At 48.6% G+C, this 25,859-nt stretch overlaps 1 protein-coding gene across 1 annotated transcript in view; it reads left to right on the top strand.

Annotated features, from left to right (window-relative positions):
• The window catches only part of Sned1 (sushi, nidogen and EGF like domains 1), a 59,326-nt gene that overhangs the window by 13,784 nt on the left and 19,683 nt on the right, over positions 1-25,859 (top strand). Inside the window, exons 2-16 of the mRNA XM_028755377.1 lie at positions 4,384-4,671; positions 7,153-7,293; positions 7,825-7,987; positions 9,964-10,089; positions 10,398-10,511; positions 13,258-13,371; positions 13,500-13,613; positions 18,614-18,739; positions 19,033-19,137; positions 19,265-19,378; positions 19,915-20,031; positions 21,240-21,356; positions 21,536-21,652; positions 21,792-21,905; positions 22,512-22,685. Coding sequence (XP_028611210.1) covers positions 4,384-4,671; positions 7,153-7,293; positions 7,825-7,987; positions 9,964-10,089; positions 10,398-10,511; positions 13,258-13,371; positions 13,500-13,613; positions 18,614-18,739; positions 19,033-19,137; positions 19,265-19,378; positions 19,915-20,031; positions 21,240-21,356; positions 21,536-21,652; positions 21,792-21,905; positions 22,512-22,685 — 2,044 coding nt within the window. The remainder of the gene's footprint in view (positions 1-4,383; positions 4,672-7,152; positions 7,294-7,824; positions 7,988-9,963; positions 10,090-10,397; positions 10,512-13,257; positions 13,372-13,499; positions 13,614-18,613; positions 18,740-19,032; positions 19,138-19,264; positions 19,379-19,914; positions 20,032-21,239; positions 21,357-21,535; positions 21,653-21,791; positions 21,906-22,511; positions 22,686-25,859) is intronic.

Raw genomic sequence — 25,859 nt, 5'->3', positions numbered from 1 at the left:
CAGCTTAGGAGCCTGACTTTATAGTAAGCCTGCTCTTCATCCCCAGAGGATAATATTTCATCTCTCACGGCTGAGCTCTGCAAGCACAATCCAAGGAAATGGCCTTGCCAATAGGTGACAGGGACTGGCATTCTTGTTTCCAACAAAACACAAGGCTGGGGCCATCGTGGATGGTTCCCTGACCATGCTACCTCCTCAGTCCACATGTTCTTGCCCAAACATTTTACCAGAGAATATTGTGAAATGTCCCACCATGGTCAGGAAGTAACCTATGTCCATTTGTCACTCTCTCATCTGCCAGGCCCCACTAGGAATGCTGAGGTATGAGGTCATTACACCTGTGTGATCATTGTCAAGTGATGTTTACCTCTAGGAATCCATGCGGCCTCATGCTCTACTTTATCTGATGATAATGAGCCATGCCAGCTTTCCTTTGGTTGGCATTTAGGTGATTTACCTCCAAACTAGAACCTTTACTCCATTTTAATGTACTAGGTAGAGGATAGGTGTGTGCACCTGCCTCTCATGCTGTTTGTTCCAGGTGACGGACGGATGATTCCTCTCCATTGCCTTGCTGTTTGTTCTGTCTGTTGGCTAGCCACACCAACTCAAGCAGCATGGAAGGCTTTCTCTGCCTGGAACTCCCTTTGCAAACTTTGTAACATTTGTAAATGTTGTTAACCCTCAATGCATGCAGTGACCCTGCCCTGGCTGAGATCTGGCAGCTAGGCCATACAGCTAAAACAGCTGTAACTGCCTTCCAGCCCCTCACAGTGGGGAGGTGATCAGGTCCTACCCTAGATGTCCCTAAGTGGTCATTTCCTAATGGCCTGATGCCAGAGAGCAGCCTGACTCTGCCCAAGAAGTCAAAAGAAAATCCCACCAATCCTTGAGTTTGCCCTAAACATTGGGCCACATAATCCCTCCAATGACAGCCTACCCTGAAAAGCTGCCCCGCCCTCCGCAAGAAACCCTATATAAACCCTGAGTTCTGCCCAGCTCTCTGCTGCTGCTCACCATCAGAGGTGGCCACCCTCCTGGGGTTTTCCCTCCTAATAAATGTCTCCTGTGAGGTTTGTTGTGAGACCTTGTGGTATTCCTTGGCTCCTGACTGCCGGGAGACCTTTCAGAGCACAGTTGGAACACTTTTGCCAGAGCAGGGCTTTTACTGGGACAACCTACCCCATCTCCATTCCTTCAACACCCCACCCCTCCCAGAACAGAACAGTAACACTTTCACTGGGGAAACCAGCCCCAGAGGGAGCATAGTTTGTTATACACACACACACACACACACACACACACACACACACACACACATGCGCGCCTTGGGGAAACTTTCCCGGCAGCTGGAGCAGAACTATAAGGAAGCCTTTCCCATCAGACCTGCAACAGTTACACTATCCGTTCCCTTCTTATGGTTTTTCACCATATTTTAACTAGTCCATCTCGCCTCTTTGCCAAGGATGTGCTGCTTCTGTGGTCTCAAAGATTCTCCAGATGGTACCCTACAACCTTTAACATATCAGAGTTCATTAAAAGGTTCCACTGTTCCTTTATTCCTCTGTGGAACATGCAGTGATCTGAGGAGACTTGATTTTGATGCCTTTCCCAGGCAGAATGCTTCTGCTGTTTTGAGTTCTAATTGTTCCATTAATGGAGTGCCCCTTTCGGTCCTTGTCCACTTGGATGTATGCTCTAACTTCTCCTTTCTTTCCTTCTTGACTCTCCGACCTGCACCTTGAGGTTTCCTGTCAACTTGAGGCTGACTCAGTCTCTTTAAGCACGGGTCTGTATTTCTATGTCTGCATTTATTACTGCCTGTGTACCTTCGTTTAGCTTCAGTGTCTCCTCTGAGGCACTGCTGTCTCCTGGGACACTGAAGACTTAAAATGCCACTGGTCTCTAGCTTCCATGAAAATTCAAATGTTAGGGAGAGACCCACAGCCGAACATCAGACAGAGCTTGAGGGATCCTGTGGAAGATGGGGAGGAGAGATGGCAGGAGCCAGAGGAGTTAAGGACACCACAAGAAAACCCACAGACCCAATTAACTTGGGCTCACAGAGGCTCACAGAGGCTCACAGAGGCTCACAGAGACTCAACTGCCCACCAGAGAGCCTGCACGGGACTGCCTTACATCTTCTGCACATATGTTACAGCTGTGTGGCTTGGTTTTCTTGTGGGGCTCCTAATGGTGGGAGCAAGAACTGTCTCTGACTCGTTTGCTAGCTTATAGGACCCCTTTCCTCATACTGGGCTTAATCCGAGGAAAGATGCTTAGGAGGCTAGCCCTTTTCTGAAGAGAAATGGAGGAGGAGTAGATCTGGGAGAGAGGGGAGGTGGACGAGGGTAAGGTGGGGGGACTGGGAAGGGAGGAAGGAGAGGAAACTGTAGTCAGGATGTAAAATAATAAGATAATAATTATTGTTATTGTTGTTGTTATTGTTGTTGTTGAGATTAACCTTTAAAAAAACAGCCAGCGGTGGGTGCCTGCACGGCTCCTGACTATTGTCTGTCAGCTCTCTTCTTTCAGAATGGCTTCTTGCAGTTGGCTTTCTACTTTTCCCATGGTGGTTCAGTGTGGTTTTGTTTTAGTCCCTGGGGTACTGGAGATACAGCTGCATGTCCCTCGTCGATCCTGGAAGACTCTCCAATGCCTGTGTCCTTCTGTCTGGTTCTCGTGCTAGCTCTGTGTCTCTTGCCTGTGTTCTAATCACTCCATCTTGTTGTCCTGTTCACAACTCCAGACAGTTGCTTAACACACCTGCTGTCTGGTTTCAGTTCACCACTTTTCTATAATTGCATCAAATCCATTTTGAAATCTATCCTGTTAGTTATACGCATTTGATTGCTTGTTATAATTTGCCTTTTGAGAAACCTTCTTTTATAACTACCATCAAGATCTTTTTTGCCATGACCCTTCCTCCTAATTTTTTACTGTAATAAAATACATATGTCTTCGATTTTAGGTATGAACAGTTCTGTAGTGCTGATGTGCATTTAATTGCTGTGTTAATCGTTGCCAGTTGCCATGTTCGTGCATGGAGTGGGTCCCTGACTAGGGACAAGGGACTGAAGAAAGGACAGACCCACAGATACACATAAGCGTTCCTGTGGCTTGGGTTATCTGATGCAGCACCCTGGAAGCTCAGCGTGTCTAATTTATACAGTTCAACAGGGAGCTGAGGTTACTGTGTCCTGCTGAACAAGGAGGCTTAGCTAATCTTGGTAGGAGCACTATCCATAGGGAGCACTGCTGAACAAGGAGGCTTAGCTAATCTTGGTAGGAGCACTATCCATAGGGAGCACTGCTGAACAAGGAGGCTTAGCTAATCTTGGTAGGAGCACTATCCATAGGAGAGCAGTCTTCAGGCTGTAAATATCTAGAGGAGAAAGCTATGGTGAATATTTTCTACACACACTGTCAACATTTGTACTCAGACTCAAGGCAGGCTTTGCCCCTGACTTGGGCCTGAGGCATTGGGGGCCAGGCATGACTGTGCTAGTGGGGATAATACACATTCACTCTGGGCCTTAATTCCCTCCCCACCCCACCCCCCATAGCTATCATCCACTCAAACAACAAACTGAAACCCTAGTGTCCTGTGAGGTCAGAGCTAGAGACAGTCCACCTGTAACAAAATGCCTTCTAGTGTGCAACATATAAGCCACAGGACTTAATGAAGAGTCCTTGAGGCTGAGAAGTCCGAGGCACTACCAGATTCCATAACTGGTGAGGCCTGTCTTCTGACTCATAAGCTAGAGTCTTAGGGCTGTGTCCTCACATGGCAGAGGATGCATTTAGGTTTCTTTCATGGGGGCATTTATGTCATTCATGAGAGTTCTACTCTGTAACTGTACCTGCTTCCAAATACCCTACCTTTGACTTAAAGATTTAATTCATGGCAGGTAGTATTAGCCAAGTCTCCCAGGTAAGAAAGCCGGAACACAGAGGGGTAGGCTAAACCATCTCTTGATTGCATGGCTAGTAAATTTCAGAGTCAGGGCCAGAGCCTCCTGCCTGTCAGGAGACCCAAGCTCACACTTCCTAACTTGGCCATCACAGCCTTTCCAAACCATGATGGTCCCTGAGCCTCCTGGTTACTATTTCAAACTTGGCACTGTGCAGGAATGATGACCCACTCTCTCAAGGCCCCTGGCCAGTGGTATGGTACACAGCTCAGAGCCTGGAGCTGCATAAGAGGAGAGAACAGGACCACATGGTCCCATTGCAGGGGTCAGAGACTCTCAGCCAGCCTGAACTGCCTGCCTGGGCTGGATCACTAAGAGGGTGCTGGGGGAGGGGGCAGCTAAGATGCTACTGGGGTGACCACCTCCTGCAGTGCCTGGTACATCCTCTTCCTGGCTTTCTGCCTCACAGGTGAACAATAACGGGATCATCTCCTTCCTGAAGGAAGTTTCTCAGTTCACCCCTGTGGCCTTCCCCATCGCCAAAGACCGCTGTGTGGTAGCGGCCTTCTGGGCAGATGTGGACAACCGACGTGCAGGTGATGTCTACTACCGGGAGGCCACTGACCCAGCCACGCTGAATAGAGCCACGGAGGACATCAGACGGTACTTTCCTGAGCTCCCGGACTTCTCTGCTACCTGGGTTTTTGTGGCCACCTGGTACCGTGTCACCTTCTTTGGAGGCAGCAGCTCTTCCCCCGTGAGTCCAGGTGGCTGTGTGGCCTGAGAGGGAGGCTGTGTGGTTGGGACCCTACCAAGGCAGGCCAAGTACAAGTAGCCTATACCCAAGAACAACTCTGGGCTCAGGCTCATGTCACTTCTGAAATCACAGGGCCAGGGTGGAGGACAGAGCCTCACTCTCTCTGCCTCAGTTGAAGCAGGGAAGCCCAGCACAGCTGTTCTCCTGTAGGAGCTGCACAGGAAGCATGGTGCTGAGGGGTATCCTGCTGGAATGGCTTGGTGCTCTAGCAGTTCCAGTTTGGGGCAGGGTAGGGGATGGTCTGTTCTAGGTGGGGGAGGGGGGGTGTTATTAATTTTTTTATTAGTTAGTGGGAGGTTTTTTGGTTGGTTGGTTCTTGTAGGTTTGTTCTGTTCATATGTGTATGCGTGTGTGGTATGTCCTGGGTGTCCTGTTCTGTGCTGTCACCTCTTACGTCATCTAGTCAGGCTCTTAGGGCTAGTCTAGCCACCAACAAAACCCAAGCAATCCTCCTGCCCACACTCCCCATCTCACTGGAGTTACAGGCTTATGTGCAGCCATGTCCTAGTTTGTACTAGTGCCAAATAATCTAATTCATGCCCTCACACTTGGATAGGAAGCACTGGCACAGCTGAACCACCAGCCCAACTTTTGTTGTTTGTTGTTGTTTTGTTGTTATTGTTTTGTTTTTGTTTTTTGTTTTGTTTTTGAGTAGGGTATCATGTAATCCAGGCTAGCTTCAAACTCACTATGAAGCTATGGATGGCCTTCAATTCCTGGTCCTCTCAGCTCAGCCTCCAGGATGCTGGATCCACAGCTATGTGCCTCCGTACCTGGCTGTTGTTTCACTGCTCTCAGATGGAGTGGCTGAGCCCTCTGTGTCTTTGGTGGGTGTGGTTGGCTGATGCTGCCCGCCAGACAGGTCTTTCCCAGCACACTATGGATAGGCCTATTCTGAGAGCGAAGCCACACAGAGAGGTCCTGGAATGCACGCGGTCTTTCCAAGATGTTTATTCACACAATAAGGCCTTTTATGAGGGTACCTACTGGGTGCCAGTCAGTGTCCCAAGTACCGGATGACAACCCTGAACAGAACCAACAAGAGAAGCCCACACTCTGGGGTTTATACAAGCTCCTAACAAAGGCAGGAGGCAGAAGGACATACTCAGAAGTGTAGTCTAGCCAGGCAGCACCTGTTGGAGCGACTCAGCACCAGGTGGATGAAGACACCGTGTATCTCCTCACTCCACAGCCCCACCACTGGCCTCTGCTGACCATCAGCCTTTCCGGCCACTGACACAAAGCATTTCTCTGTTTATTGTCTCTCCTGCCAAATTTTATATAAGAAGGATTCCCGTTCAGCTTTTCATTGTTTCCAATCAATGAGACAAGCCTGGACTCCGACATAGGCTCACGTACTACCAGTGCTTGATAGCATGGCTTCTTGAGATCCTGCCGTGACACATACATCCCCAGAGCAGTTCACTGTCCTCTCAGGGTATCCCATAGGTGTCTACTTGGAGGTGCCTGTTCCCTGCACCCCAGATAAGTACACTGTCATCTTCCTTCTTTGCTATCCCTGCAGGCAAAACAAGGTATGCTCATTTCTCATTTTATACTCAGATATCTTCGGCTTCTACAGATGCTGGACTTTTTTCTAATATTGTTCCTACCACACTATATGGTAATGTTCTTATCCATATCTTATGTCAATTTTTCTTAGTGCTTTTGGTCCTTTTCTTATTGTTCCCAGTTCTTCTGGATATACAGGATATCAGCGGTCTTGTCTGCCATGTGTTATACATACATTTTTTTTTTTTGCTACTGTCTGCCATTCATTTTGATATTGCAGCACTTTTCTTCCTTGGAGCCCCCTGGCTTTTTTGGTCTATAAATGTATTGATCTCTTTTTTGGTCTTTGTGGTTAATACACAGTAGAAATCCTTCTTGGAGAGGCAATGTGTATTGCCCACTGTTTTCTTCTAGGATTTCCATGGTTTTTGTTTTAAAACCACACCGGGTTTGGGATTTGCTTTCATGTGTGGTGTGAAGTGAGACATGATGCTCTCCTTCAGTTTCCCATTTGTCCCAAGGTCATTTCTTCACCCCAATCTGAAACACTCTTTCAGAGTACACTTCTCAGGGATGTGTCCATGGAGTCAAAGGGCAGAAAAACCATGAAACCTAATGTTAAAAGCTGCTTTTCTCCTTGTTTTTGTTTGTTTCCAGACTTTGCAGGTTTGGCTAGCCCACTAGGCATCTGTACCCCAGCCTCTGTAGAAGCCCCTTGAGGCTGGGGACAGTGTCTGCTCCAGGTGTTCTGCCCCTGGCTCTTTACAGTAGGGTCCATGTGCACTAGGCTGTAGAGATAAACAAAACCATCATAGTCCTGCCTTGCGTGGCTGTCCATTTGGGGGACAAGGGGTCTATGATACAAGGCAGGGAGTGAAGCCAATCACAGCTAGCTCTGTGTCTTGACAGGTGAACACATTCCAAACGGTGCTCATCACCGACGGCCGGTTCTCCTTCACCATCTTCAACTATGAGTCCATCTTGTGGACCACAGGCACACACGCCAGCAGCGGGGGCGATGCTGATGGCTTGGGAGGCATTGCAGCCCAGGTAAGCCAGGATAGAATTGGTGCCCAGTGTTCAGGGAACCCTGCCCCTCCTGCCAAGGTGACATGAGCAGGAGAAGTAGGCAGACCTTCACCATAGCAGACACCTGCTCCCTCCCAGACCTATGCAGAGATCAGTGTGTGGCAGCCACAGTGTCTGTGTCCCTCAGGCCTCTCAGTGCCTACAACCACAAAACAGACTCTGCTGCCTTTGACCCTACCTCTCCCATAAAGGTCTCAGTCCCAGATGTGCCTATCCCCTATACTGTGTACTTCCATTTGCCTCCTGGACTCAACTTGGGGTACCACTTCTCCTGAGCCCTCAATGAGGCCCAGATGCTAAGTGGTGAGTGCTGGAAACTAGGGAGGCCCTCAAGTACCATACTTGACCGAGGGGCTGCTAAAGTCAGCAGACCCAACATCTGTAGCGTCATCTGCTTACAAGGCCATCTCTCCACCATCTTTGACTTGGCCATCCCGAGAGAGGACTCGGTGACTGTAAGGAGACCTGCCTCCCTCTCTACCCCACCCCCAGGCAGGTTTCAACGCAGGTGATGGGCACCGCTACTTCAACATCCCCGGGTCGCGCACAGCAGACATGGCTGAAGTGGAGACCACCACCAACGTGGGCGTGCCCGGGCGCTGGGCGTTTAGAATCGATGATGCCCAGGTGCGCGTGGGGGGCTGCGGCCATACAAGTAAGAGGCTCAGGGAGGGGAGGGTTGAGGAATCCTGTGGCAGTAGGGGTGGAGCAGAGGGGCTAGAGTCTATCCCCCTCCTGAGTAAATCCCACCTACCCCATCCCACAGCCCAGCCCAGCCCATGCCTCAGGTGACCTGGGTCTTCTGGGGAGAGGAACAGAGCAGGGTTGCCACATCCCACCCCTGCCTCCATCTGGGGTGGGTGTGGGGGGACAGTGACATCCATAGGCCTGATGTTGGTGACAAGCCAGAGATTTTATGGTCCTGCTGGTCTAGTAGCACAAGCAGGCAGATAACCCCAGTAGCCCAGACTAGTCATGTGCCCACTCAGGAGCCCCAGCTCCACTGCCATGTCTCCTCCAGAAGGTACCACACCCTGCCCACAATGCAGAGGTGTCAAGGCACTGGCTAGCTGACCTGCTAATTAGGCGATACCCTCATCACAAACCCTCCTAAACCTGGGTTGAAGACAGGCTGCTGCTGGAACCCATCCCACTAACTTGCTCGTGTGAATGAGGCCACAGAACAGGGTGCCTTTCCTCAGCACCGAGTCCTCTAAAGAGAACTCAGCTGGGAGACCACACAGAGCCACTGAGAGTCAGGGAGACCATCTGGTGAAGGGAGATGAGGGCGTGCAGTACTGGGAAGGGAGAAGCTGGAACACACCTAGCATGCTGGGGACTGAGATCCACCTGACTGTACATAGCAGGCCAGCCTGGGAAGCCGAAGTGGAACTCAATGCCATCCCAGCCCCAGAGAAACAATTGGAACATTTAAGAGGGCAGAATCCCAGGGCAGCCCCAGCCCCACCCCTGGCCAGCAGTCAGCTCTGACACCGGGAATCTGGACCATAGCATCTGAAGTGGTCCTGTGGGTGCTGCTTGTGGTGGGGGCTGGGAGGTCCCTTGTCCCTTGTGTTAGGCTTTGATGAGAATCAAGGTACATGTGTGAGCAAGCCATGCTTTTCAAGCTAGTGCAGCTCAGGTGGAAGGGGACTCTCAGAAGAGGATCCCTTTGAGGGACCATCCCCTTTTCCCAGGTCTCTGAGATAGGAAGGCACAGGAAACAACTGCAGGGATGCCTTGGTGCCTGTGGTCCCTCTAGGAGAAAGGGACACAGCTAAACTGCAAGCCTGGGGCAGTTGTGGGACATTCTATAGACTCGAGCTTGCTCGAGAAGGGAGGGTGGGTGGTGCCTGAGAAGTGGTCAGTGCCTTGTGTCTGGAAGTGTAACTCCTAAGCAATCATGGCTCCTCTTGCAGCCATGGCTGCAACAGAGCAGCCAGATTTCAAGTAGAACGGGTGAGCACAGTACTGTAAAGGATGCCAGCTGACAGAATGGCAAGCTCCCTGTCCAGCAAGCAACCATAGTCTAAATGGTGTGCTGGATCCCTGGGCCTCTCTGGAGTCTCCCTGGAGTCCTACTAAGAGCAGGCAATTGGAGTCCTTGAGACTTTCTGACCACCTGCCAATTTGTGAGTAACCTCTTATTTCAGGAGCCCAGTCTGACCTCCTAGAACTGGGTTTGGGGGTTGCTGAGATCTCTGGGGAACCCAGGGAGCCATGATAACCACTGGCTGTGATGACCAAGTGCCAGCTTAGGAAACCAGGAGGGTGGCTGTGCAGCCCTGAGCTTCCAGAAGTGTCCATGGTAGAGGCGGAAAGGAATAAAGAGATAAAAGAAGGAGCTGTGGGTATAGGTGATTGTGCGGGTGTCTGCCGCCACAGGAAGCCAGAGTCAGAACTTAGGACACTAAAGATCAGCAAGAGATCCTGGAAAGAGTACCTGCCAGGCAAACTGGGTTCCAGCTCATGGACCCAGAACGTGAGCACAAAGATGCACCGTCACCAATGTCTGGGTCACTAAAATGACCTTTTGATGGAGAGAAGAGAGATGCGGCCATTGCAGGCGGCCCTCTTGACCACATCCTAGATGCAGTGGCATGAGGCTTGGGCTCCTTCCTGTGTCCACAGCGTCTGTGTGCCTGGTCCTGCGTCCATGTCTCAATGGTGGCAAGTGCATCGATGACTGTGTCACAGGCAATCCCTCCTACACCTGCTCCTGTCTCGCTGGCTTCACAGGCCGAAGATGCCACCTGGGTGAGTCATTGGTGGGGGCAAGGTGTCCATTGATGCCCTGTAACACATCATTCCCCTACCCACTGGTCACGTACCAGGTTCAGGGGAGATACTGCAGGTCCAGCAGTGGCTCTGAGGTCAAAGATCTCCGTCCGCACAATGTTAAAACCAAATGTTATGGCTATGTGGCAGTGAGTGTTGCTGCTGCTGCTCCTAGCCACTCTAAGTTAAGGCCTGCCTGGGACTAGGGCCTAGTCTGTCCTCCACCCCTACCCAAAGCAATTCCTTCAGTTTCCTCTACTGAAGCCTCAGCCTGCTCCATGTTTCAGATGTGAACGAGTGTGCTTCCCACCCCTGTCAGAATGGTGGGACCTGCACCCATGGTGTCAACAGCTTCAGCTGCCAGTGCCCAGCCGGCTTCCAGGGACCCACCTGTGAATCGGGTAAGATGCACCCGCCAGCCCTGCTCACTGCTGGAGAGAAGACACATAGCTGGGCAGCAGTGTAGGCAGCCCAGAGAGTTGTCATGAGGGAGTGCAGGAGCCTGATGTCAGAAGGATGACCTGTCTTATGGTATGGGCAGGACCAAACACAGGAGACTATAGCAGCCAGAGATTTCCTGGCCCAGGCACTAGGTCAGGGGTGAAGCTTTGGAATAGATGACAGCCCAGGTCCCGAATTGGGCCTGGGTCAGTCAGGAGTCTACCAGAAGTGAGAATGTTGAGGACTTCTGGGGTAAGATGGGACAGCTTTGAGGCAGGGAGGGTCAAGGTACATGCTCACAGAGCACAGCCTCCTACCGCACGCACCACTGGCCCCTGAACCAGCTGCTTCTATCACTGTTCTCTCACAGTTGTGGGTGCAGGGTGGGGTCCGTAGCCCTTTGTCTTCACAGCTCATCTGAAGCATTTGCCAATAGACTCGGCCTCCAGTTTCTAATCGCTCCACTGGGCCCTCCTCAGGGGCCTCTTCCTCACCCTCCACTGTCCCTGAAGGTCACTGTCCATGAAGGTCACTGTCCATGAAGGTAGACCCTTCTGTTCGAGCCCCTGTCCTCACTATAGGGTTACTCCAAATGCTAGGCCAAGACAGCCCTTTGATGCCAAACACCTGACAACCATTCCAGACCCAGTTTAGCCAAACAAGAACCCTCCAGCCCCACAGTGTCCTGAAGAGTAGAGCCATCGTTATAAAAAAAATCTACTAGAGTGTTGACACTGGGCTTCTTTAAACCATTTTTGCTTAAGAAATGTTTAAGCAATCCCACGTATATAGGTACATACAATCGCTATATAAATCATCATAATAAACCATGAAATTTATCTTAAAATTATCTGACATACATATAATTTTACCACTTATTAAAGATGAAAGCAGCCAGGAATGGTGGTGGTAAGTGCCTTTGAACCCAGCACTTGGGAAGCAGAGGCAAGTGGAGCTTTATAAGTTTGAACTCACTCTGGTCTACATAGTGAGTTTCAGACCAGCCAAGGCTACATAGTACAAATGAAAGAAAAATATAAGGTAAAAGCAAATCTGCATACTAATAAGATAAATGTGTTTGTTTATTTTTACATCATTAAATCTTGGCTTAATATTTGATAGTGCAGGACAGGGGATTTTCAATACTTTTCAGAGTTGATGAATATTTTGATTTTATAAGCACCAGTGATAAGAAGACTGCTTCACATGAATGCGTAGTACAAAATGGCAGAAGTATGTTTAGAAGAGAAAACATATGTAACAGTAAGAAAACTGTGGTTCATAACATAGCGTAGTCTGGAATCTGAGCTGAGGTGTCTTGGGCAGTGCCCACAGTCTTGGCTGACATGTTGGCATGAGCGGTACACTGTGTGCACACTGGGTTCAGAACCAAGGGGACAGCGAAGCCGGAAGTAGCACAATGCTCACAGCCAGTCACACCACACTCGTCGTGCATTTCACTTTGGATTTTGTTATCACGCATTCACAGGTATTTTACTGGTGCAGGTTTTTTCACGACACCCTATTGCAGTTATGCAACCACATGGCATTGGCAATTCACAGTTTCAGAAGCTATGGCTTAGACTGAGTACGCTCAAAGAGCATCCAGATCAAAACTTCAGTCTAGAAAAACAATTCTATCAGGATTCACAGTCACAAAAAGCGAAGTGTTCCATTTTAGTGCATGTGCGTGCGTGCGCGCGCGCGCGCGCACACACACACACACACACACACACACACGTTTGTGCTTGAGGAAATGTAGTTGAATGACAATAAGAGGTTTAAATAAGAGGTTTATACAAGGGCTGGAGAGATGGCTCAGTGGTTAAGAGAACTGACTGTTCTTCCAGAGAACTGGGGTTCAATTCCCAGCACCCACATGGCAGCTCTTAACTGTCTGAGATCTGGCAACCTCACACAGACAAAAACACCAATGGACATAAAATAAAATAAGGGATTTGTCCACACAGAGGAGGAACAAGTTTACGAAAGAAATGGAAAGAAAGTATGATTTTAAGTGTACATAAAGTGGGATTTCCACCTGTTGTGAGGGGCTTGCCATGAACCCTCAGCTATCCAGAATGGACAGGAGCACCCAGTTCCAGCCCAAACCAGAGCCTGGATGGTTGGAACACATTCAGGTCAAGAGAGCTTTTCCTCAGGCAGATGCCAGCCCCCCCTTACCCTCACTGCATCAGCAGAACCAGGTGTGGGAGCTACTGTGGAGACCCAGATGACCTACTGCTCTGTCCGTCAAAGCCTGGGGAGACCCTCAGGGTTGCTACCATGCTGGCCACAGGGGACAGGAGCAGAGCTGGGCAGCAGCCACTCCTTAGCCACTGAGACAGAGTACGAGCCCCAGGTTCCAGAAGCTGTCTTTAGAAGTATGGCAGAAGCTGGCTCCATTCTCCCTGACACCCTATCCAGCACACATGTCCTTCCTCCATGGCAGGTTTGCTGAACTAGAACTGATTCATACAGAGTTCTGGGTACCCTTGGGACTGTCCTATCCAGCTTGCTCCTAGCTTGTCACCTTCCAGAGACAACCAGGACCCCTCTCATTGAGCCTAGATCTGTAAAGAGTGAGGCTCAGTGCATATCTTCAGGGACTTCTGTCCATCAGCCCACTGTGGCCAGAACTCCAATATTCAATATTGGGTATTATATTATCCAATATAAGAGGAGTCTACTCTTCCTTGCTTGTAGCCCAGTCTCCGTGTGACAACAAAGTGTGTCAAAATGGTGGACAGTGCCAGGCAGAGAGCAGCTCTGCAGTATGTGTGTGTCAGCCTGGATACACTGGGGCCACCTGTGAGACAGGTGAGTGACCTATACATGGGGGAGGGGGTCCCACGGGTGGCAGGCAGTGAGGAGAGGGCTCCCATATGGCCCGGTTCAGGGTGGTCACAGTCTGGCTTAAGCCAACCCCTCACCTTTACTGTCCCTAGATGTGGATGAATGCAGCTCTGAGCCATGCCTGAATGGGGGATCATGTGTTGATCTTGTTGGGAACTACAGCTGTCTCTGTGTGGAGCCCTTCGAGGGACATCAGTGTGAGACAGGTAGCTGCCCCCACAGTCCACTGTGACTGTGACCTGTGAAGTGGCTATCACTTTACCCCCGCCCCTTCCTCCCCCTCTTCTCAACCTTCTGACCTCCCAGCCTTTCCAGAGCCACCAACTGGGGAGAACAGGAGCCAACTCCACAATACACTGTATGAGGCTGGGCTGGCCTTCTCTTTTCTGGGTATTGGTCTTCATCTATAACTATGAGCAACAGGTGACAACATTCCCAAGGCCCTTTTCTCAACTCAGAGGATTCGAGGCTTTTTAGTACCTTCCCTTTCCTGGCACACAGAGAAAGAGCTATGGAGAGCCGAGAGAACCTGGCCTTTACCACATGGGACCAAAAATATTCTTTTCTACACTATCTTATATCTTAAATGCTGGCTGTGTTTTGGTAGATCAATGACAAAACCAACCAGAGATTGCAAAGCATGGTATAGACGCTCTGCAGTGTCGGCATCCTAAGGCCTGGCCAGCTTTGTCTACAACTGTGGACATGGTTGAAACTGAGCAGGTAAATGGGGCTCACAGTTTACCCACAAAGAAGACCCAGATGATGGACAGGACACTGTCAGACGCCACAGCAAGAGACCAGGACAGGTCCCGGTGAATGCCTGAGAGCAGAGAGTGGGTGTGGCACCCTCACTTCTTGGCTGTATTCAGGCCCCACTCTGTTTCAATGACTGCCTTGCCTGAGTAGTTATTGGAACATCAATGTGTCTCACTAAATTTGTATCAGGAAACAGATAAGTGGTTTCAAAAGAGTTTTGTAGAGAAATCATGTCTTGTGCCAAATAATAATACAAGTGGAAATGGACAATAAAAACAACAGAGCAGATCAGGTATGGTTGCATGCCTGTGGTCCCAGCTTCTTCGTAGACTGAGGCTGGAGGATTATTTGAAATCAAGAGTTAAAATGCCAGCTAGGGCAACATAATGAGACTTCATCTTTAAAGGGGGAGGGGAGATAAAAAGAACAGAATGGACAGTTCTACCTAGAAGGTCTAAGCTCACTAAACTTACACGTATAAACAATGAATCTAATCACAAGAAGTTGGCCAGAGTTAGATATTTTGAAAAACAGATTATCTAATCTGCTGCTAGTTGGCTGTCCTGAAAGCTCCCTTTTCATAAACCACAGTTAGAAACCCAGACAAAATCTACAAAATTCCTATCTTCAGCCATTAGGCTCTTAGCACAGAGCCATCAACTTGAGAGAAGGGGGTCCAGGACAAGCCCTGTCCTTGCTCCCCACATCCTGCTTCAGATACCCCGGTACACTATGTAGGTCCAGAGTGTCCAGTGCTCTGAACTGAAAAGTCCAACTCAACAGCAACTAAGAGGGGGAGGTGGGAGACAGTGCACTGGAGTTACTGGTGGAGGGAAGGAGCCAGGCAGCAGGAGGCCTCTCTGCCTTGGCCTGGCAGATCTCAGTCAGAGGACTGATTGGGCTGGAAAAGAATCATTGGAAATCAGAAATCCCAGCAGCTCCTGGGGCTCAAACAGGAGGACTGGGGGTAAAGCCAAGGAGCTGTGGGGAGATAATAATTTTTAAAAAATAATTAAAATATAACCTACAGACAGATGAAAGAATTGTTATATACAAATACTTATTTACTATAAATAGGCTGCATATTCCCAAGACTTTTAAGGAAAAAACATGAGGAGAGGAAGATATTTTTAAAATTCATAACAGTGAAAACTGTGACTATTTAAAATATAGTGGGTAGTAGTAACAGCTGGTAAAACATTGAAGAAAAAAAAATCCAATGAGCTGGAAGAGAAACAGCACGCAGCACAGAGAGTAAGACTGGAAGAAGTAATTGAGCCCCATGGGCTGTAAAATAACAATGAACATCTGGCACGTGGCCCTGAAGTTGGGGAAGGAAGGCAGCAGTGGGGGAGAGAGTTAGACAAACAGAAGGGATAGCCACACAGTTCCCAAATGTAATGAAAACTCACCCAACGTTTTCAAGAAATTCATGAAGAAAACCAGAGTCACACAATGACCACTCCTCTGGATATCAGAGATAAAGAATTCATCTACAAAGCATCCGGTGGAGGGGGGAGTGTAAGGGGAGCTGAAGAGAAGACTCAGGGTCTGGGAGATCAAGCTCCTGCTGCTCCTCTAGAGGACCTGAGTCCTATTCACAAAACCCAAATAACGGGGCTCTCAGCCAGCTGTGTCCACAGCCCTAGGGGGTCTGGCACCTGTAAAATGTGGCGTACACACACTCATAAATAAAAATAAGCCATGTTTTCAAGCTCTAAGCCAGAAGGAGAAAGGAGCAGGAACACTTCACATCCAGAGAAGTAAGAGTGGCAGTCAGTGCTCACCAGGAACTACGTAAGCCCAGAGTACTGAGAATGCAAAGTCATCAGTGTAGGGGTACAGACCACACAGAACTGTAAAAGTCACTTTTATTAACCTGATGTAATTGACATCTCGGAGGCTTGCTGCTGAGTAAGCTCACCCCCCCACCCCCTCCCCCCAGTTCTTTCTGAACTCTACCTGGCTGCTTCAACTCAGACTGATTCAATCTGGTTTCTCTCAGCTTCTCTCTGAATTGCTCTGCTTGGCCTCAAACTAACTCTGACAATTTGCTCTAATCTTCTGGCTCTTTCTGCTGACCTGCACTGAATTCCATGAATTCATGAATGAGCTCAGCTCCACAGCCCTGGACTCACAGCACTGACTCCCAACTGACTCTTCTCTCTCCCTGAGCTGCTCTTAAATAGCTTCTCTATCCTGTGCTGTTCTCGTGAGCGTTGGGCATATCTTATCTCTGACTCATCCTGTCAAATCTTTCTCTGATTCGTCACTTTGTTTGCCCCTCAATTAGACCTCACTTTCAAACACTGCTGCTTCCTTCTACAAACTAATTTTACCTTAAAGATGTATACTAAGGGCATTTCTGTATTCCAGCCAGAGGAATTTGCCAGAGCAGCCATGTTGCTGGGTTAAAATTCCTCTACAAGAACTGTATTCCAGAATCCAGGTACAGAAAAGACTGCTTGTATAGCACTCAGCAGTTTTCTCACAAAACATGTGAAAGGAACAAGGCAGTGGTGGCAGAGGCAGGCAGGTCTCCGGAATGGCGGCCAGCCTGGTCTACAGAGTACATTCCAGGACAGCCAGGGCTATATAGGGAGACACTGTCTCAGAAAGAGGGGGGGGGAAGGAAAGAAAGAAAGAAAAGAAGGAAGGAAGGAAGGAAGGAAGGAAGGAAGGAAGGAAGGAAGAAAGAAAGAAAGAAAGAAGGAAAGAAAAGTGTTGAAATTCTTTACATAGAGCAAATGGTCCAAGACAAAAATAAGACGATCTATATGTAAGACCAAAATGGGAGAAATGTCCAATGTATGGGTAAACTTCTAGATCTCCTTTAGAATGAAGCAATAGCATAGGGCTTATACCATCTGGGGAAATGTATGACACTAGTGTATATAAACTTTTTGTGAGATATCACTACAAACTTAGTTCAGTAGCACAAAAATACCTAGTATGGACACAGGGCAGCAACAAACTCACTGTTTTGGCATGAATAAAAAAAAGTTCTGTTATCCATTAAATAATGGGTAACATTTCAGACATTTATAATCTGACCCTGAAATGCTAATCCTAGTATTAGCCCTAAACAAACTTTTAAGTTTATACAAAAACTCCCTTTCATTAATAATCTCCAAAAACCTGTGGATGGATCAGCAAGCTGGTGCTTCCATACAGTGGCATACCATTCAGTCTCAAACGGGACTAGAGACTGACGCACACGCACGTGCGCGCACATACACACACACACACACACACACACGCACGCACACACACGTGCTGTATGGCTCCATTCATATGATACTGTTGCAAAGTGGAACTACAACCTTGAACCGGTTGGTAGTTAGTTACCAGAGGCTCATGAGACTGAAGTCATAGAGTGCAGACGTCCTCAGAGGTGACAGACGTTCTATGCTATGATTCTGGTTGGGATTCCACAAGTCTATGCACGTGTTAAGTTGCTTGTAAGTATATACCAAGTGAAAGTTGACTTTCCTGTATAATGATTCACAAAAAAAAGATTGACGTACATGGGAAAATTAATACCCTAAAAAAAAGCAGTATTAGGGCTGACAGGAGAAGGCTGAGCAGCGATACTGACGAGACAAAGTGCTCAGAGTAGGAAGTACTAGTGGGGAGGAAGGGGAACAGTTTACAATGGTGACGAGGTCGATTTCACAGGAAGACAAAGCTAAACTTACCATCGCCTGTGGACATCCACAAATGTATCCATAAAAACATGAGCTAAAAGCTGATAGATTGCAAAACAAACAAGCAGGCCCATAATCTGGGGGAGATTCCAGTAATTCAGAGAGCACGTAGACAGAACCGGTTAAAGCTGGAAGACTTGCACCTGGCCTAGTGGACATCCAAGGAGCATTCACCTCTCTTTCCCCGAGTATTCATGAAAGTGTCATTATGACTGGTCATGTTGTGGGTCATAAAATAAGAACTGGTGACTTAAATTAACCACAACAGTTAAATTAGTAATCATTGGGAAATTTTAACTATTTAGCCAACAGGAATGCTTGATCAGTAAAAGTATGGAAGTTCTTGTTGTTCTTCTAGTGCTGATTTTTTTTAAGGATTTATTTATTTTATGTATGTAAGTACACTGTCACTCTCTTCAGACACACCAGAAGAGAGCATCAGATCCCATTACAGACAGTTATGAGCCACCATGTGGTTGCTGGGAATTGAACTCAGGACCTCTGGAAGAGCAGTCAGTGCTCTTAACCACTGAGCCATCTCTCCAGCCCCAGTGCTGATTTTTGCATACCCAAAAAGGAGCCCAGGCCAAACTGGCTCCCAGAAGACTTGATTCTGACTTGAATCCCTCTTGCCTATGGGAACTCACACGGGGGCCGGCTTCTCTGTGTTCACCAGCCACATCTGCTCTTGGCCCAACATTTTCCTCTCAAGTGGCTACCAACCACTGTCTTTCTTGCAGGAAGCTCCCTGGTGCCTTCGCCCTGCCTCTCCAACCCCTGCCAGAACGGGGGCACCTGTGTGGATGCTGATGAGGGATACGTGTGCGAATGCCCTGAAGGTTTCATGGGCTTGGACTGCAGAGAAAGTATGTTGGGGCTCCTGGGGCTGTGCCCAGGGCTGGAGCAGGAGACTGGAGCCTGCCTGTGGCAACAGAGTTGGGAAGGGTCCTCTCTTGGTTATATGTGCTGGAAACTCCAAGAGGGAAAAAGATGCCTCTGTGTGTGTGTGTGTGTGTGTGTGTCTGTGTGTCTGTGTGTGTGTTCAGTAGTTTTGTGGGAGGGTGGCCAGGATTGGCCAGGGCTAGGAAAAAGGGGCCGCACTCTTTCACCCATGGATGCTTCTCTATTCCCACACAAGAGTCCCCTCACCCCCAAACAGGGACCCTCAATGAGTGCGAGTGCCGGAACGGAGGCAGATGCCTGGGTCCCAACACCACACTCTGCCAGTGTCCTCCAGGCTTCTTTGGGCTCTTCTGTGAATTTGGTAGGTTTCTTGACTGGTCCCTGGACAAAATTAGCATGGTCACTGGGTCTGGGGGGAGGGCACTTTCCTCAAGAAGACAAGGTCGCCGGGAAGATGAGTTGCACTAAAGGAACTTCTTCCTTCACAGAAGTCACAGCCACACCCTGCAACATGAACACGCAGTGTCCAGATGGAGGCTACTGCATGGAATATGGCGGAAGCTACCTGTGTGTCTGCCACACAGACCACAACATCAGCCACTGTGAGTGGCTAGGGACAGGCCACAAGGGATCCTGGACAGTGGTGTCTAGCAGGAGAAGGTGCAGGTCATGCCACAGAGCTAGGGTTAAGTCAAGAGCCTGCAGTTGCAGGAGGCTCTGACAACAGCTTCACTTCGGTTGTTACAGGGGTCTCCTTTACTCCCCAAGGGAAAACATTTTGACAAAGAGACACCTTTGAAATCTATCTTCCCTCAGGCCTTAATGCATACACAGTTATGTGTGCCCGATGCATTTACTACTGTACACCATTAGTATAAAGGTATTGGCCAGTTAAGTGATGTGTAATTATAAGGACGATTATCCCAGGGGTCAAAGTTACCTTGTTGAATCCGAAGGTTGAATGTTGCTAAAATCAAGAGTAGGAGAAACTCCAGGGGGTCTTACCTTAGGGCCAAGGTGAACAATCCAGATGCACACAGAGTGTATTTTAAGTGGCCTTGGTTTTAACCACAAAGGATGCCAAGGTGACCCTGACAAGGGCACGTGGTCCAGGACAGCCTATTCCCTCTTCCCCCAGCTCTGCCATCGCCCTGCGACTCAGACCCTTGCTTTAATGGAGGTTCCTGTGATGCCCACGAGGACTCCTACACGTGCGAGTGCCCTCGTGGATTCCATGGCAGGCACTGCGAGAAAGGTGACTAGAGAGAGGAGGGAAATGGAGCGCAGGATGGGGCAGGGTAGAGCGGAAGTGCAGCTGGGGGCGGGGCGGGGGCAGGGCGGGGCGTGCACCACCCCATCTCTACCGTCAGCACCACGGAGAGCTCCCAGCCTGCAGCTCTTTGTGAGCCTCCCTTAAGACTGCTCCACACTATGAAGCTATAGTTGCAGGAGCCTGACCATTTTTGACAGTTACTTTCGTCACTTGTCCTGGTCTGTAAGCCTCAACAGGCTTCATTTTTCCCTCGATATTTTTTTAATAGATTTTAGAATCATTATGTTGAACTTAAATTTTTTTCATTCTGATTTTTGTTAAATTTAGTTTAACATAGAGAATGCAAACATTTTACAACATCTAAACACTTAGAATTTAAGTATTCTTCCGTAACGTATTGCAGAGGTTGGCATCTCCACCAGTGCCACCCAGGACCTATCTCTTTCTTGCAGTAACACACAATAACACACACCTCAAACCAGACATCTTACAAAAATCCTTGACTGAAGGCCTTTGCAACCTAGCTCAGGACTCTGGGCACCCCACAGCCTGGCTGGTCAGGAGAACCAGATTAGATTTATTTATGGGGAGCCTCCTCATACCACCTCTCCAGATATGTACCACATGCCCCAGAGCAGGCTTCTGACAGAGGTGTTTGAGACCTTCACAGCTGCCTTTGTCCCTGAAGCAACAGAGAGGGTCACGAAAGAGAAGGCCTTCTGCATGGTTATCTCTGAAGCACCATGCAGAGCCCTTCTTGAATCTGCTCTGAGGGACCCTGAGGAAGACCTATGCATTTGCCGAGGTGGCATAGGAATGGATGACAGACACTGGGCCCTGTAAGCTTGGCCTGGAGGTGGGTGTGGTCTCTGGGTAGGATATCCCATAGAACTGTGAATTCTGTGGCTGGAGGTCCAGAGCAGATTCTGGAAGGGCCCTGTTTGTGTGTCCTGTGATGTGGGAGAGAACTGGCAGGCTCGGAGCCTATAGCCTAAGTTCCACACACCCTTCTTTCAAGCCTGGCTGATTTAGCTCCAGCTGTGTTGGGCCTTGGGGCCCAGCTGAGAAGCAGGTCTGACTTCAGGTCCACCCAGTACCAAAGGACTGAAAAGGCAGAGCATGGTAACACAGATTCTGAACCATTTAGAGGCTGGCCCATGTTCACCACCTCTGTCTGTCTTTCCACACAGCCCGGCCACACCTGTGCAGTTCAGGGCCCTGCCGGAATGGGGGCACATGCAAGGAGACAGGCGATGAGTACCGATGCACCTGCCCTTATCGATTCACTGGGAGACACTGTGAGATTGGTGCGGCCCCAAGGCAGGGTTGGGTGGTGATTGACATGCTGTGAGATAGGGCTAAGGCACCAGAATCCAGCTGCACAAGCCCTGACCACCATGCACCTTCCTCTCGGGAACACCTTCATGGGGCTTGGAGAGGTTAAGACCTATGATACTTGACTCTGATGGGTGTCTTCTGCTTCCAGGAAAGCCAGACTCCTGTGCCTCTGGCCCCTGTCATAATGGTGGTACCTGTTTCCACTACATTGGCAAATACAAGTGTGACTGCCCTCCGGGCTTCTCTGGACGGCACTGTGAGATAGGTAAGCAGCTGGGGGCACTTTCCTCAGCACACAGGAAAACTGGCTCAGTGGGAAGGGCAGGGCTGGGAGGGATCGGAGGTGAGCTGAGTGCAGGAATACAGAGGACCTCACAGTGAAAGGGCCTTCTGTGTTCTTGCAGCCCCCTCACCCTGCTTCCGGAGCCCATGTATGAATGGAGGTACCTGTGAGGATCTAGGAACAGATTTCTCCTGCCACTGCCAACCAGGGTATACAGGACATCGATGTCAGGCAGGTGAGAGTTAGGTGGGTGGGCTGGGAGCATGGCATCTTTTCCCGATCCCCTAAGAGCTGGGCAGGGTAGGGAAGGTGTCTTAGATACTGTTCTGCTGTGACAAAGCACTGTGACCGAGGCAACTCATAGAAGAGTTTATTGAGGGCTTAGAGTTCAGGGGGTGGGTCTATGACTGTCATGGTGGGAAGCATGGCAGCAGGCAGGCATGGTCCTGGAGCAGTAGCTAAGAGCTTACATCCTGATATACAAGCATGAGTCAGAGAGTGCCAACTCTCTGGGAATGGAATAGGCTTTTGAAATCCCAAAGCCTGCCTCCAGTGATACACCTCCTCCAACAAAGCCACAGTTTCTAATTCTTGTCAAACAGCTCCACCAACTGGGGACCAAATATTCAAATATATGAGCCTATGAGGACCATTCTCATTCAGACCATCAAAGAGGGAAAGGAGGAAATTCATTTCTGAGGTACCAGCCCCCAGAAGCCAAACACTGTCTCCTGGAGTAGGTGGTAGGAAAGCCAGGCCTCACTGATCACGTGCAAGAATAGAGACTGGACCAGGTGGGAACCTTGGTGCTCACTCAGGACACACTGATGTTCTCTTGCAGAAGTGGACTGTGGTCACCCTGAGGAGGTGAAGCATGCCACCATGCGTTTCAATGGAACTCACGTGGGCTCAGTGGCCCTGTACACATGTGACCCCGGCTTCAGCCTGAGTACCCTCAGCCATATGCATGTCTGTCAGCCACAAGGTGTCTGGAGCCAGCCTCCCCAGTGCATTGGTGATTCTGTGGGCCCTCAGGGCAGGGTGGGTGGGCAGGGCCTCTTCTCACAACCATATGAAGTTGTACAGAGCCTGAGCACAAGCCCCTCCCCCATCTCCACTCTGTGAATGGAAGCTATCCGTCCTGTGGTGACAGAGTGGTTGCTGTCAGTTATGCGGGGCTTTCTTGTCCTCAGAGCAACCAAGAGCAGGTCAAACAGCTACAAACCCATACTGTAGATAAAGCAGCTAAGGCCAAGACTCTATCCAAGGTCAGAGTTCTAAGAAAGCAGAAATCAGTTCAGTGGCCCACCCAAACCTGTGGAATCAAGTTACATTTAAACAAAATCCTAGCTACCACATATGCACTGGAGAAGGGCTGTTCCAGATGAAATCATCTTCAGGGTTCCAGCCATGGCTCTGCCCTGGAGACAGAGTCATTCTGATAGAATCACTGGGTGTGATGCTCTCAGCATGGCTGCAAGTCATCAAGCACCAGTGTACCAAGCTGTGTGTTCAGCTGTCACCAGGAACTATGTGATCATAATACAGTTCTCATGAAGCAAAAGGAGGGACAGCACTTAGGACAATGACCATTTCCCAAATGCCTGGAGAAGTTCATCCCACTGTGTGGCCCTACTAAGATAAAGTTCTGAAGAGAAGTACCCGACCGCAGGCATCTACCCTCTGCTCCTGCCTTTCCTAGCCCAGGGTTCCTGCACAGTATTCAGAAGAGCGCCTCTCTCAGTTCTGCTTCTCAGCATGTTGTCAGGCATGGTGCCCTGAAGAGGAGGGCGTTCCAGTGAAGAAACTAGATCCCGAGAAGCACAGCCATCTCTAAAATCAGCGATGGACAACCACATAGCAGCTGCCCCTGGAGATGGAAATACAGAAGGTGAACAAACAGCACACAGAATATTCATCAGCTACACACCTTGTATATTGCACTAGATATAGTGACAGTACTCAAAAGTTAACACGGCATTGGCCATATACATCTGGATCAGTAAATCGTGCTGTAAAGGCAAGGATACAGATAAGACTTTAAACCATAACAACCGAAATAGCTGACATAATGTATAAGTGGGTGAAGACGAAGAAGAGGGCTAGACTGTGCACAAAAGAGTGTAGAGCCTGGGGGTGGGGGAGAGGGCAGCACCAAGCCTGAGACACCAGAACATCACGGGATAACAGAAGAACCTTGACCAGCAAGGGGAATGCCGCGGCAATGGAATCACATTGGCATCAGACTTCTTACCACAGACATCAGAGGGGAGATGCATTTAGGTGATGACAGGCACAGTCAACCTGGTAAACACCATGAGACCCAAAGAACCACGCCTGTTATCCTGCCAGAGCTGAGGAGCCAGAGTTTCAGGCATCCTTTCCTATATGAGAAAAGCTGCTTGTACTTTTATCTCAGAGCAGAGACCCACCATGAGCAGGGGGATAAGGCAGAGGAAACCAGCCATACTCGTGAGTCAGAGAAGCCAAGATCACAGTAAGTCCCCACGTACCCACCAATTCTCACCCACAGGAACCTGCTACATGCACAAGAAACCAGGGGCTAGCCTGAAAATTAGACATCCTGTTCTCTCACGAGGCTGAGATCCCATGTCCAGCAGGAGAGAGGCCTGCTCCAGCCCTCAAGAACTTAAAACTAATCACCAAATCCACCCCTGCCCCATCCCCAGCAACAGTACCTGGCTCAGTAACCTTGGAGACAGGCAGCTCAGCCAGGCTGCAGGGCAGGGAGCAGAGCTTGCTCATCCCAGGGAAGAAATGTTCTACTCTGTACTGTGTTTGCTTACACTATGCCCGAGGAACAAGAATTTACAACAGATAATCTAAAAATGAAACTATTAAAATAGGACTATCTATATCAGATGTCCCAGATATTGGAAATCACAAGCAAGGATTTTTAAAATGACACTATAAAAATATTTTTTAAAAAAGCTAAGAGAATGAAATAATAAAGAAATTTAAATGATTAAAGAGATTCTGAACTGAAAATGCAACATTTAGGTAACTATCAGGATAGGCTAGATTAAATTGGATTTTCAAATAGTCTCATTTGGAAATTCTTTCAATTCCAAACTAGATAGATTATAAAATTTGAGATTATAGGCTAATACTCCTCAGAATGTAGATTTAAAACTTTAAGGAACTATTACTGAATCAAAGCTGGCATTATGTAAAAGAATGTTTTCACAAGCAAGTGGGACTTATCACAGGAGCATAGGTTGACACAACATCTGAAGATTAATCTATATCCACAATACTAGGAAATGGGAGAAAACGTGATTTTCATTTGCCACAGAAAAAATCACTTGGCAGAACTTAAAACTACTATAAAATAACTCTTCATCAACTAAAAATAGAAGATATTTTTCCTCAATCAGATTAAGAGAATCTGTGAAAAGTCTCCAGCTAACAAACCCATACTGATGAAGACTGCCAGCCACTGGGAGAGGTCCCTTGGCTACTGCTTCCCCATGCTGTCCTAGACACTGCTAAGGTGAGGCCATGCAACAGAAGGCATAACCATCAGGAAGGAAGGGAGGAGCACAGATGTCAGCTGTGTGCACAAGAGATCCTGAGCATATCGTGTAAGAGAAACCAATGGCATAACCCATGGGTGAACGAGATTACAGGAGACGAGGCAATCTGAATACCAATTCAGACCCCACCATCTCACTGGGAACATCTGGAAAGGGCCATGGAATGGCGCTGTCCACAAAAGTATCAGATCCATAGCCTTTGTGTGTGCAAGAATAATTCTGTGTAAAAGCTAAAACTAAAAACTGCAAAGAACGCATGTGGGGAAATGCTCCCGGCAGATGGAACCACATGGGTATGCATTTGAAAAATAGGACATTTGTTTCCAGTCAGCACTCATGGTGACTGATTTCTAGTGGACCAGAGACTTAAATGTTATTTTTGTGGGGGAAATATAGGTGCCTATCTTTTTAACTCGAATACAGAAAGATCTACTTGACCACAAAAAATATTATCAAAGAAATAAATGGACAAATTTGGGTATATAAAAATTAGGAACTTAAAATTTAACCTTTGGAAAAGTTAAATAAAAGCTAGAACATGAGAGAATATATGAGTGTGAATATAAATAGATCAGTAAGGAGAGAGAGAGAGAGAGAGAGAGAGAGAGAGAGAGAGAGAGAGAGAGAGAGAG

The sequence above is a fragment of the Grammomys surdaster genome, unplaced genomic scaffold (genome assembly GCF_004785775.1).
Source record: "Grammomys surdaster isolate TR1022 unplaced genomic scaffold, NIH_TR_1.0 126059, whole genome shotgun sequence".
NCBI classification, from domain to species: domain Eukaryota; kingdom Metazoa; phylum Chordata; class Mammalia; order Rodentia; family Muridae; genus Grammomys; species Grammomys surdaster.
The sequence above is the reverse complement of the archived record's forward strand: the minus strand, read 5'-3'. Positions and strand labels throughout refer to the sequence as shown.